This window comes from Musa acuminata, chromosome BXJ2-11, assembly GCF_036884655.1.
Source record: "Musa acuminata AAA Group cultivar baxijiao chromosome BXJ2-11, Cavendish_Baxijiao_AAA, whole genome shotgun sequence".
Taxonomy (NCBI): domain Eukaryota; kingdom Viridiplantae; phylum Streptophyta; class Magnoliopsida; order Zingiberales; family Musaceae; genus Musa; species Musa acuminata.
Genome location: NC_088348.1, coordinates 9,719,567 through 9,733,575, shown reverse-complemented (window position 1 = coordinate 9,733,575; position 14,009 = coordinate 9,719,567). Strand labels below are relative to the sequence as shown.

Below are 14,009 nucleotides of genomic sequence, written 5' to 3'. Positions count from 1 at the left end.
ATGCTAATAAAAGAAAGATAATTCCCAATGTATTAATCATATGTTATGTAAAATTATAAGTATTTGTATGATGAAATATCTTACAATTTAGTCTCGTCTAAATCCAGTTAAATGTCTATCAAATAACAATAAAAATTAAATTGCTTTTACGTAAACAACAATGAATGTGATGAGTACATGGTAACTATAGAGTCAATCATATGGTGATGGTACGACTCGCATGCATGAAAATGATTGGATAACCACGTGACCCAATCTTATCACACCATTGGTACGTGGCTGACACGCCATTGTCCTAATGCCAGTAGAGTGTCACATTGACATTGGTGTCCATGTCATGACAGTCATCACACTGCCACTACATCTTTATCATTAGGATGTCACAGTATTTTTATGAGATGTCATATCGATGATGGTGCAACAACATCCGTATGTTAGTGATGTGGCAACCGTGTAATGTGCGCGTCACATTATATTAAGCGTATGGTTGCCACAGTGTCAAGTTACCGCTACCATATCATCGTCATGTGGCTGTCACATCATTATCTTATTGAGACATTTGACGTCTCCTTTGTTAAGAAAATATTCGTATACGAGAGAAATAAACATTAAAGTTCAAAAAAAATAAAAGAATAATCTGAAATTCCTAAGTATGGATAAAATCAGATGACAGACATATTTGAATAAATCCATAATTTAATAGGAAGCTCACTATTCATAGTTTCTTTTTTATTATTAATAACTCTTTAAAAAATAAATAAAATATTATTTTACTATTTACAACTACTTTATTATCAATTTTATTATTATTCTTTTCCTCCCCCCCCCCCCCCCCCCCCCCCCCCCCCCCTTTTTACCAAATTTATTACCAAATTTTAATATGAGTGTAAATAATATGAGTGTAAATAATAATGAGTGTAAATATGAGTGTAAATAATAAAAAAGGATTACAAAAAATAATCTCCTTTAATAAGCATAAGTCCGATCAATTTGGTTCAAACAATTAAAAGCATACTAAAACAAAAATATTTTCATATTTATATTAAGTAGGCCAAAGAACATATTTGCCACAACCCTAAAAGAGCTAATCTTTCCTTTGTATTATCATATATCTTTTTAATTTTACACTGGTGAGCGGTGTTTGTTCAACTAAAACACACATCAGACCATAGACTGAAAGGAATGAAGAGGGCATATACTTCTCTTTTGATGCTTTACATGTCATAAGTCAGTTGTTCATTCTAGGGTTCTTAGAATTCCTACCTCTCCTTGGAATGCTTTCCTCAGCTAAGTTGACACCACAATCAACATTTGGGAGCAAAGATAACATTTTTGGAGGTTAAAGATAAGATTTAAAAAAAAAAAAAAAAGGCTGATCCACTGCATGAGATTCCTTCCATGAGAGTTTTGAGAAGAATTAATGTCAGAAATTTTATCCATAAAAGCAAAGTGAAAAAGAGAGTGAGGCCAGCCCTGTCTTTCTCATCTTGCAATGGCAAGTTCTGGTGATGTCTCCTTCCACTCCCTGATAGAATGTAATGATTCAAGATGACTGAAGTTTGGCTGCCCTGCAGGTTCCAACTCTATCATACAATCAAGTTGAGGATGATGTGATTCTGATGTGAAACTAATAACCAGTTCATCATAAACACATTTCTTGATGCACAATCACACCCACGAAATATTGCTGTTGCACCTTGATTGGATCTGCACTGGTCGGTGTCGCAATGAACGATGTGCCGGAAAAATCTTGTTCAAAGCATATATAGCCTTCTTCTTGTTCATAACATTAGTGAGCATGGAAGCAAACCCTTGTTTGATCCCCAGACACAGTACTAACCTTGACTATGCTTTCAGTAACTGCAGCTGCTGGTGGAGGCTGAGGAAGGGTGGTTTGTGGTGAAAAGTATGAAAAAGAGAGAAAAAACAGTTCATTCATGCAAGCATAATCTCCATGAGGATAATTGTACAAAACATGCAAAACTTTCCTGTAAATTTTCTCCAACTGATTTCGATGAAAATTCATGTTGTTTTCATTGCTGAATATACACACAACCTGTAAAACTGCAGATCTTGCATCTGCCTCACCATCCAGATGTCAAAAGCTTTACATTCACCAGAAACAAACCAACTGAGCTTTCATGTACTTGTTCTTGATTGACAAAAACTTTGATGATTGAAGTCCTGTTACTTAGGAACACTTCCTTTTAAACAGGGGTAGAGCCACAAGGGAAAAAGCCAAGCAAATGGCCTTTTACTTTGTCTGCTTGCTTCCGTAATTGCACTGTCCAACAGTACTTTGTTTAGCTCAGAGCACACCAATTCGTAGCATATCTTTGTAGTTGGGGAAGCTAGCTAGCTGCTCCTAAAAGATGGAGTAGGGGCTCCAGTTCACAGTTTAAGTTAATAGACCAGCTTGCTGATGTAAAAAAGATGACACAAAACCGACAATTTCTGAGTAAGACATTCCGGCTTCTATAAGCTCAAAAAGCTATTGAGACATGGTGAGAACTGCAACATTCACATATACTGATAACCTCATTATGTCAATGCCCGATTTTGATTGGTCACAAGGTAGAGGCTGCTTGAAGCAAGGTTAACACCAAGATTTGCAGCAATTTTGGCTGATCCAGGGATTTCAAATCAGCATCTGCTACTGAATTTTGAAGAAACAATGAAGTGATCTTGCTTTCTCCAAGTTTCTCTTATTCTAGACCATTTGCAACAACTTTATGCAGCCACTGGAATTTGCAGCAAGAGCCATATTTGATGTTCTTTTCCAGCAGACACTCGAAACAAACTGTCCGTTATCATCAGCAATTTCATGGCCAGTAATAGGGTCAATATACCCAAACTTGTGTGATGTTATTGGCATTGGAAAAGTTTTCTGATATGCATACACCTACATTAACAAAATCAAAAAGTTAGAAGAGGTTGTTAGGAAACACACATTCTGTTGCACAATATTTAGTTCTATGTATGAGCAATTTTAGTAAATTCGACAATTAGTTGCTGGCAAAAACTATAATGGTCTTTTGTATGAGTTGCCGGTAGACACACTGAGACATTTAAATGTCTGCATGATGCTAGATCATCTGTGAAAGTTATAAAAAGTTCAAGGTACCAAATGAATATGAAATTGTATACTCACTTCATTAGTTTCGGAACCACATAAAACGTACCCATCACAAACAGATAAGCCTACAAAGTTCTGCATTTCAAGAGAACAGTACATTATAACTAAATATAAAAAAGCTGCAGACAAATAAAAAGTTAATTACACCCCAAAAGTAATTAAACAGTAGGAAATGTAAGTGGTATTTGGTAGGTAAAAACTAGAAAGCAAGCTGAAAACCTTCTCATTAGTATGACCAGTCATGGTCAAGCTACAGGCATTTGTGGACAAACCAGATGCAGTTGTCTTCTTGAGATCCCAAAGCTTTAAGGTATTATCAGTAGATGCAGATACAATGGTATCACAATCTAGAAATTTGATGTAGCTTACAGTCTTTCCATGGCCAGCCAAAGTACACCAGGGAATCCTGGTATTACGTAGATCATAGCAGTAAATTCGGTAATCAGCAGAACCAAAGCCCAGTAGATGAGACGAATGTGATGAGAACTGTACACAGCATACATTGGCAACATTCTTGATAGTCTTGATGCAATTTTTCTGCAAGTTGGATATATTACATCAATTTTCACTTGAAGAACAGAGAAAACAGCCATGACATGCTGATTTTAAAAACAATAGAATGTGCTGGAGCATTATTAATTTATCACACTACTTTGCAAACTTAGCTTATTTTGAATAACAAGTATGATTTACACACATCATGAGATAAAAACAGGACAGATCATGTCACCATATCACTGACTAGTTTAGAAGGATGTTAACAAAAGGATCTTGGACAAGCAACAATCAATTTTATGGCATGCTAAACATAATTTTGGTTTTGTTTTATTCCATTAGAAGAAGTATTTAATATTCAATTAAACAAAGCTAAAGAATACTTAAATATAAAAATGTGATTAAGAGATCGCACTTCATGAATGCTCCAAAGTTTCACAGAGCAATCATCACTTCCACTTGCGAGCTTAGTTGGAGCTTCTGATGAAAAATCAACAGACCATGCCCTTTTTTGGTGCTCAGAGTACCGATGAAATCCTTGACCAGTGCTAGCATCCCATAACTTCAAAAAAACACTGGAGTCAATTTTAAAAAAATTACAAGAAAAGCTAGTCATATCAGAAAGCATGAAATCCTTATGTGCATACTTAATCTTTTATGAGTTGACATGATTTTAAATGAAAGTATATTGATTCTCTAAGGAAACATGAGACTTCAATTTCATGGTTTTGGATATGAAGTGTGGCAGGTGAGATGGAAAAATTGAGCAATATTTAAATGAAGAACCTAAGTATTTGCAAAATGTAGGAGGCTAAATTATGCAATATCCACTATGTATATGTCATACTCATGAAAACAATGAGATGAACATAAGGGTCCGTAACTAATAAAAAGGAGAAAGAAATTTTGTACAATATAAAATGAACATATCAAATAAAAAGAAGAAAGAAACAGAAAAACTGTGGAATCAAGAAGGTCAATAAACCATTGGCTACCATACCATTTGAAACGGTATGAAACGAGTGGTATGCACCGGTCCGAGAGTGGGCCGGTACATGAACCGCCCTCATGTTAGGCGATCCGGTCCAACTAAGGGAAAAAAACCTAAAACATCATTAGGCCCGGTCTAACTCAGTATTTAAAAAACATAGCAATTAGGGTTCACGAATATGAGCCCTCTTCTTGCCGCTGTCCTCTTCTTGTGATGTCGCTGCCGCCACCACTGCTGTTTGACGTTGCCGCACCTCTTCTCCTTCATCTCCTTTTCGTTCTTCTTCTTCTTCCTTTTCTCCTCCACTGCTTCCTCTTTTTTCTTCTTCCTTCTCCTTCTCCACTGCTTCCCCTTTTTCCTTCTGCTTCCTTCTCCATCCTAATCTTGCTTCTTCCACCTCTTCCTCCATTGCTTCCCTTCTTCCTTCCTCTTCTTCCACCATCCCTTCCTTTTCTCCTTTTTCCTCCTCTCTAAAACATTAGCATATACCCGTATGTACTGACCAGTAACGATTGGTATGTACCGGTCCAACCAGATCACTGAAATGGATCCAGTACCCAAAACGTTGATCCTTAAAAAGCACCAATTGCACATACAATTTCAGTATAATTAATTATCTTATACTAACCTATGAGACCAACATTGAATAACTAAGCAAGAACATTGAAAATAAGTCAATATTCTCATTGGAATGTAAGGCAAAAAAGAGCAGCCCAATACACGAGTCACGGGGTGCTCACTAATGTAGAGTCTAGAGAGAATTAATATTTATGGAATTTTACCATTACAATAAAGAGGTTATTTCCATGATTCAAACCCTTTACATTTACGTTGCAAAGGAGTAACCTTACCAGATGCCAAAATCACCATCATCAAACCTTGCACTGGTGCAAGATTGTAATACATAGGTTTATCTAAATTTAATCAATCTAATTATAACCTGATCCTCTACGGATGACCCTTTTAATCTAAATTCCACATTAACCGATTCATACAGCCAATGTTCAATTGTAAAGGCAACCAAATACAACAACATCAATCAGAATAAGCAGTTCGGAAAAAAATAGTGATCAAAAGAGTGATTGATCACAGTATTCGATGTGATGAGGAGAGTACAACGAGAAAACAAATGCACTGTGAATACACACCTGAACCACACCACCATAATCTGTTGAGGCTAAATAGTTCCTGATGTAGCCATTCCAACAAACACAACTGTGCTTTGATTTACTCGGCATCTCAATTACTGGATAATGAATGTCAACAGTAGAATTTATAAGAGCACCAAACTCAAATACTTTAATTTTTTTTGACGCTCCAGCAGCAGCAAAGTATTCTTCGTTCTGGTCAAAGCTCAAAGAGCAGATGACATTTGCAGAGTTGAGAATATTTGTATATCTTAAACTTCCATGAACTTCAAATCTTTTATAACGAGCATACTTGCGTAAACCTTCAAAGAAGGATCCTCGTTGGTCAGAAGGCTCCTTTTCCATATACGAGGGACTTGCATCATTTTTAGCTGAACATAATTGATTTTTGAGCCTTAGAACATCTATATCTTGGCGAACTATTGAGCTGATATCAGGATGCTCAGATTTAGAGCTCATGGAAAAGTATGCAGTTTCAAGTAGACCAAAGTTCTTCATTGTTGAGATTATTCCATCTGTGCTCATTGCGGACAATCCAGATCTTAAATTCATATGTAGTGGTTCTTTGCAAGTGTATGCACCTAACATATCAGCAGAATTTGTCTGCAAGAACCAATCTTTATGAACATGTTCTGTTGAGAAGTGCCTGCTTTTTATTTCTTCTAGGTCTGCTTTGACGCAACCAAGGTCTTCCATCAGCTTGGCAGTCTGCTTGTCTTTCTTTTCTTTTAATGCTAATAGAAAATGCAACAACAAATCTGCTTTTGAAAGTTCGCAATCAACAGATGTGGATAATTGCTCCATAATTGATGCTTCTCTATCTTTACGAAATATGTCACATAGCAGAATATCACTGTCATCCACATTAAAAAAAGCTTTATAAAAAAGTTGCTTCTTGAACATTGTCCTGTATAAGTTTCTCCAATGGATAAAGATACTTATTATTATAGCAGAGAAGAAATATTTCAAATTAACAATCATATATTCTTTCATGAATAAATTATAAGAATAAGCAAAACCAAATCAAGCACCAGCAGAATATGAAATACATATAATGACTTAAAATAATGATGTCTATTATGACTAGTGAGGCTAGTGTTTCTTATATAGATTTGAGGTCATGGTTTCTTATTACTATTGCTCTATAGCCTACTAGAAGACCACCACAACCTTCTATAAAGATTGTAATAGACATTTGCAGGCATCTGAGAGATTCAACATGCTAATGTTGAGACTTGATGCAGTACTGTGGGCAGATGTGCAAACGAGTACAATAGAGAAGATTACTTGGAGAGTCTTGATTGCAAGTATGAAAGTTGGTGTAGATGAGGCAAATAGGTCAGATTTGATAGAATTTGTGTGTCAATACTACCAATATCTGTTGGTCATGCAACGATGTTCCATCAGGTAGATGAACCCTAGAATACTTCCCCAACAGGAAAAGACCCAACTCTGTTTGGTACTACACCAAAAGCATTGGAAAAAAGGTACATAAAACCTTTTGGGCTAAATGTATTTCAGGTGATCATTAAAGAAACTAGGATATGCCTGGATGAAGGAAGGTGGAAATCTTACGCATGGAACAAAAAGATATGTTGACACCACGCAACCGATGTCAGTCAGTAAGCTGCATGGTAATACTGTCCTAATGTATGTCAACAGTCTACACAGGAATGCTAATAGAAACATATAACAAAAGTATAATATTTCCTTCATTAAGGGTAAAGTATGTGGATAAAATTAATCTGAAGATCTTAACAATTACTGTCTTTAGAATGTCCTGTTGTTCCAGTCTGCCAAAGGCTTGATGATCAAACACTACCGGTGGAAAAAAAATGAAGAACATACAAGAACAAAACCCTTTAAGATAGTTCTTAATAGATATTTTCTGTTAAGCCCTTCAGGGGTTCATGATCTCAACAATGACAAAAATACAATTTCCGTTACCTAAATCATCAAAAACTTTGATAGCTCTTCCCAAAAGTGAAAGAATATTATTAAACTTTATGAGAGTTAGGATGTTATCAAAGTGAAAGCAAAATGATGTCACAAGAATTTCATCAATAGTCACAGAACTTCCAATTATGATCTCCAGCAAGTAGCTACCCTGTAACCGGGAACAGCCTAAGCTTTTTACACCCATTACTCTCCAATGTTAACCAAATATGAGTATGAGCCTTAAAGAATAGGCATGCTTGCAATAAAGACTTCCAAAATAGACTAGTAAATTGCTCCCTACATAAAAACCTAACAGAAAAATAAACCAAACAAGGGCATTTCTAGAAGATAGAATTCCTCTTGAGGAATTTGTTAGAATTCTTGACACAATATCCAGGGCCTACAGATACGAAGAAGCACATTCCATAGGATATATTACTGGCAAATGATTACCTTATTTTTGGCCTGGAAGAAGGGTCTGGATGAAGCATCCAGAGACAGATGCCAGCCTCCTTGGGATGTTCTGATAAAAAACTTGGTGGAAGAATTCGATGATGCAGATTAGACATTGCAACACAATGGGCTTTCTGTGATTCAAAATGGCAGAAGAGCTGAAGAGTATTATAGCATATGTTAGTATAGTATGTGCTAGGTAGCAGGCAACACCAAAAAGTAAGGTAGAAGGCATCACAGTAGCAGAGAGTCACACTATTGTGCTGCAGCCAGTTGCTGCAAATTGGCAATTGTTGACAAATCAATTTAAGAATAAAAAAATTAATAGAAGGCCAGATTATTCTAGTTGCTTTTCAAGTCTAAATATATGGAGGGGTCACATTTTTCAAGCATAGTGCTCTCTACAAGGGCAGATTCAACTTGGATCAAAATATAACCCAACCTATATTTTTCTCAAAAACAAAGGAATTCAATCCTGCCCCACATGCTTGTTGTATAAATTATTTCCTAAAAAACTTGATATGATAATACGTCAGCTTGGCTTCTTACTGAGCATAGGTTTTCTTACTAAGCCTCAAATCAATTCGGACAACCTAATTAAATGCTACGAAGAAAATAAACCAATGAAAAGACTGTCATGCTAACTTGTGTGAAGTGTGAACCCTACTAGTTGGCATGTTTTGCGCTAACATAGTAACAATACCGTTGCCCTCCAAATGTGGAGTTTGAGTATGGATGAATTTGATGATATTGTTTTCCTTTGTCTTTTCAGATCTTGTGGAACATTGAACTAATTTCAGGGGTTTTCTCTCAATAATGAAGCCCTTCAATATATATCATCATTCATTGCAACCCTCCCGGTTGCCTAAAAATGGTCCTTTTATAAATGTATGGCGGAATAGGAAATAAATAGTAGAATAAGCAAAACAAGATAAGATCTTTCCCCCACTTCTCCCTTTTTATCTTTTTCCCACTTTCTAGCACCAGCATAGCATTAGTGTGAAACATATTTTGCAGACACTCCCAAAGAATGCACTTGAGAACTCCCATTTGACAAATCTCAAAGATTCTAATTCTTGACTTATAGGTATGGTTTGTTTTTCCATACACATTACATGATGCTGTCATATTAATTATGTATACACCTATATATCAAATGACAGATACTTTTCCTCCTCTAAAAAAAATTGGACCCAACTATTTAAAAAGTGAAAAATATGAAAATTAGAGTTATGCATAATAATTTGGTTGTGAATAGGTATTTATTAGGAATTTTAATACCTTCTTGATTAAAGATGATCTTTGAACTAGATGTTGTCAAACCCTAAGTGGAAGGTGAAACTGATCTTTGTTGACTCAGATATTACTTTGATAATGTGACTATCTATGATCCTCACTTTACAATTCAAATTTAGCACCTTATAGGATGAAAGGTCATTTTCTTACCTGCCAAATGATTTATTCACGTATTACAATGTCTTCTATGCATGCAAATGTGTAATCAATACATGGACAAGTCATAAATGAATCTTGCAGTAAAGATTAAAAAAGGCCTTGTGATTCATAAGACAATATGCTTCAGAAGTTCTCACTGTCTATAAACATATTTGAGAATGTGACTATATATGACCCTCACTTTAGAAGGAAAATTTAGCTTCTTATAGCACAAATGTCATTTTCTTAGCTGCCAAATGACCTATTACTATGTCCTCTAGGCATGCAAATGTGTAATCAATATGTGGACAAGTCATAAATGAATATTGCAGTAAAGATTAAAAAAATCCTGGCCTTGCAGATTCATAAGCACAACATGCATCAGAAGTTCTCGTTGTCTATAAACATAATTGAACTATGTAATTCAAAATACATGGTAATGATCCAATTTCTGCTGCATTTATGTATTATAAGGAAAACCTGCCCTTCAGTATATGCTGGTCAGCCATTTGACCAATGATAAAGATAGAAATGGTCAAAAAATTTCTATATAGTAGTCTAGTAAAACGCCTGTCTTACCTCAAAAAGAAGAACCCCAAGACTGTAGATATTTGATGAAGAAGAGCAGGAACCCTCATTTAGCTCCTCAGGACTAGCATACCACCTCTCCTCCAATTTCAGAACATCGGACACTGCATAATGGCCACCAGAAGATAACTCCAAAATTACAGGAAAATTATGGGACTTGGATGCTCCACCAGTTTGCAGCCTGCCCGAAACTTCACAGATAGAATTTTCAATTTGAAAATTTTGTGGGTCAAACTCTTTACCGACTTCTCCTTTTAAGACACCAGTATGGCTTGGAGATATGAATTGCTCACACACTTTCTGATGCTTAGTTAATAGAGTTTCATTGAACTCTCTTCCGTCTACCAAGTTCCATCTCCTTTTTAAAGAGTTCTTCAAATTCAAATGATCCACATCTGGCTCTCTTTTGCCTTCTAACAGTTCCATTTGACCTTGGGGAATGAGTGGGCCTACATATTTAACTTGTTTTGATTGCAACATAACAAAATGTGATGGACATAAATGCTTCAGAATAAATCCTTGAGAATGCAAGCTACTAATGAGATCCACGATCAGCTTGAACATGTGCAGTCTCTCCACTTTATTTAAGCTGCTTTGAGGTTTAAGGAAACTTCTTAAGCTAATTCCTTCTTCATGAATTCCCAATAAACTCTCACCGATGGTAGCAAGTGGAGACAAGCAATAAGATTTAACACAGGATCTTTGGAAACCAACAGGAGCTGTCTGTGCTGTCAATTGATCATTTTGATCAGCATAAGTTTGAAAATTAACATCATCTGGACATCTCGATGCAACTCCCTTCCCTTTCAATGCATTCGTGACTGAGAACAGTTCAAATCCAGAGTCTTGCGGGTTGCAATCTTGTGCAGCACCAGTATAGTCTATAAATGCATGATTGTCTGAGAGAATGTATTTGTCACCGAGACCAGATAATTCTGAAAAATTCTGACCAAATTGTCTGCTTAAAGGAGGCGTCTGGATGCTGACTTGGGGCAAAAAGGAATTGCCAGCATCCACTTGTTTAGTGAATGTTGGTGAATTTTCAGATAACAAAGATCTTGTTCTATACAACATTTCTTTCGAGTCCTCTTGTGGGAAATCTTCCTCACTGTGGTAGCAACCAACTACAGACAGGCTTCGGCTCTTGTAGTTTCTCAGGGTCAATTCTTTGACCATGTCTCGATGGTAGTTTGAAGGTGGGTTGTTGTATGATGATTCATACCTATATAGTGATTCCGAATCACAGTGAACACTTTGACTAACCAACGATTCCAAGTTAAACTCAGTAGACCTCAAACGAGAAATGTGCTCAGACCAATTGATCACCGGAATAGTTGCCGGAGGAGGTGATTCAAGTAAATTGTAACTTCTGGTTTGCTCTGATAGGTGATCATTTTCTTTGAACTGCAGAGGATCTACTTCTAAACTATCCATAGAGTAGTTAATGTCAGTCGTGCCCTCCATCGGTCCAAATATGCTTCTTCCAGTCAAAAAAGTTGTAAGCCAATTGGCTCCCTAAAATAAAAAAGAAGATTTGCTTACTTACAGAAGCACAGTTCAATTGCAAACAGTATCTTGAAATGTACAGCTTCATCCACAACACAGAAATAAACAGTAAAGTGAACATCAGTCGACCTTCATCCACAATGTATGTTTTATATTAGTTTCTGAACCTGTTCCAAGGTCCTATTTTAAACAGTCAGACCAAGCATACCAAGAAATCACAGGTGACCTCAACAAGTTCTACATAGTGAGTAGGTTCATTCAGCATAGTCCACTCTTAACAATCAAGAGTCTCAATGAAAACAATCAGGGGGGATTGGTTGGATGAGGGAGAGGACCTTACCAATTCTAGCTGCTGGAATCTTATAGCACTTATTGTCTACTGTCTTTGGTTTATCTGGTTGGCCCAAAGTGAGACGCCCTTAAAGTTGCTAAGAGTCACCCAATCTCTATTATCATCAGAACTGCATCTTATGCTACATGCTGTAAACCCTTTAATCTGTCTGAAGGTTGTTTAGTGAGAAATCAGATCCTTGTAACTGGGTCTAAGCCTGAGTTAGGATGGTATAAACTTAACACTGATGATTCTTTTGCTGTGCAGGATGGAGATGGAGGAGCTGGTTTTGAGATTAGAGTTTGTAAGCTGGCAGGATGCACCTTGCACCTTTCTTCCTGGAATCAATAATCTCAAAGCTGGGTATACTGGTAATCAAAGAAGGAATGGATCATGCTCTACAAGAAGGAATCTCTAATCTAGTGGTTAAATCAGACGCAAAGACTCTTATCAAAATTCTGAATTTAAAGGAAGAACCTCCTTGGAATCTGATCATGTGTGTAAAATGAATTTTTGGCTTAGCTCAATGTTTCCAAGCTTGCAAATTTTGTCACGTCTTTCGTGAGGGAAACCATAGTGCCAACTGGTTTGCTGGCACTATGGTTTCTAAATCCTCCTGTGTTTGTTGGCATGACTGGCCAGCGGATCTGGCTACTTCTTGTGCTCCGAGGAGCATGGTAATCCTGTTTTAGATTTTTGAAGTAACAGATCTTTTCTTTTCCGAAGAAAAAACAACATAGATAGAAAAGAACAACATTTTGTTCACGAATATCTCATTTTGGACCTTCTTTCAGCAAACTATGATCGATAAACAACAAACACCGCTAGATAGCAATCTAAAACAATAAGATTTATTTGGGTTTCCGACAACGGGCATCACCACAAAGGATCCAATTGGAAACAGAAGGCATTATCAGACGATATTACCATCCACAAACAGAAGGCATTATCAGGTTTCCAACATCGGACGAAATGTCTCCATCCACATTTCATCTCTAGATCAGTAAACCAAACAAAACCTACAAATCGCAGACATCTAAATCAAAAAAAGCAAAGCAAAGCAAAACCCAAACTTTCTCGTCGACAAGCAATCAAAATCCAAACTTGATAACACCAAACCGAATAAGAAATCATGTCTCCACCTCTAACCCAGAAGCACCAGTTAAAATACTCTAACAAGTAAAAGGCCGGGTCAAGAACCGCACGACACCAGCAAGAACCGGAAGAGCCACGGCACAGGGGAACTTGCCTTAAAGGGAAATAGGCCTGGCCCCTCGAGCCCCTCCACCCCTCGGGAGCATCGAGTACGATACCCGCAGCAGACAAAGCGCGCCGCGTTCGCGTCACTTGTGATTCCTCACGTTTAATAGTCTCATCGATACTTTACCCGGGTCGATTTCGTGACCATATCATAATCATATATGTCGATGGAGGACTCAGGAGAGAAGGTGGGGAGAGGAAGAAGGCAGGAGAGAAGATATTATCGGAATGCTCATGCTGAGGGGATCAAAACCCGACCATGTAACGTGGACAAGTTGCAGACCAGTCCTTGTAGGTATGTTTATTGACACACATAAATTGGGTTGGAGAGGGAAGCTTGTGGTGGTGGCTGCTAATGAATGCCCAGTCTTTTAATTCTCTTTCAACAATTAGAAATATTAGCTTCATATAATACGTATGATAAGGAGAGATTGCCGGAATAATAATAATAATAATAATAATAATAATAATAATAATAATAATAATAATAATAATAATTGGTTTTGTGTTTTTTCCCCTTATCTTTTAAAATCACCAAAAATAAAACTCCGGCTTAATTACAGTTTACTGCTTTGAGAACAGGTGATAATATGAAATAGTTTATTTTTTTGTTAAAATTTTAAAAAGATATTTTGGAAGGCCTAAAAATGAATGCATAAATGAAGTTGTTTACTTCCACATAATATTTATGCTTTGTTCTATTTAAATTATATTAGAATCAAATATTGT

General features: G+C 36.6%; 1 protein-coding gene across 6 annotated transcripts; it reads right to left on the bottom strand.

The window, feature by feature from the left end:
• Positions 1-1,174: 1,174 nt before the first annotated feature.
• LOC135627986 (protein SPA1-RELATED 2-like) lies at positions 1,175-13,549 on the bottom strand. 6 transcript variants are annotated; one of them, XM_065134483.1, is made up of 8 exons: positions 13,163-13,549; positions 10,175-11,698; positions 8,162-8,319; positions 5,771-6,689; positions 4,047-4,193; positions 3,356-3,673; positions 3,152-3,211; positions 1,175-2,902 (listed from the first exon to the last, which is right to left on the bottom strand). In XM_065134483.1, the coding sequence occupies exons 2-8, from the start codon at positions 11,645-11,647 to the stop codon at positions 2,711-2,713; spliced, it is 3,267 nt and encodes a 1,088-aa protein (XP_064990555.1). In that variant the 5' UTR covers positions 11,648-11,698; positions 13,163-13,549; the 3' UTR covers positions 1,175-2,710. The 6 variants fall into 6 exon arrangements, with proteins under 6 accessions (XP_064990555.1, XP_064990553.1, XP_064990550.1 ...); XM_065134481.1 differs by having other exon boundaries at positions 10,175-11,694; positions 13,266-13,549; XM_065134478.1 differs by lacking the exon at positions 13,163-13,549 and adding an exon at positions 12,948-13,093.
• Positions 13,550-14,009: the final 460 nt, after the last annotated feature.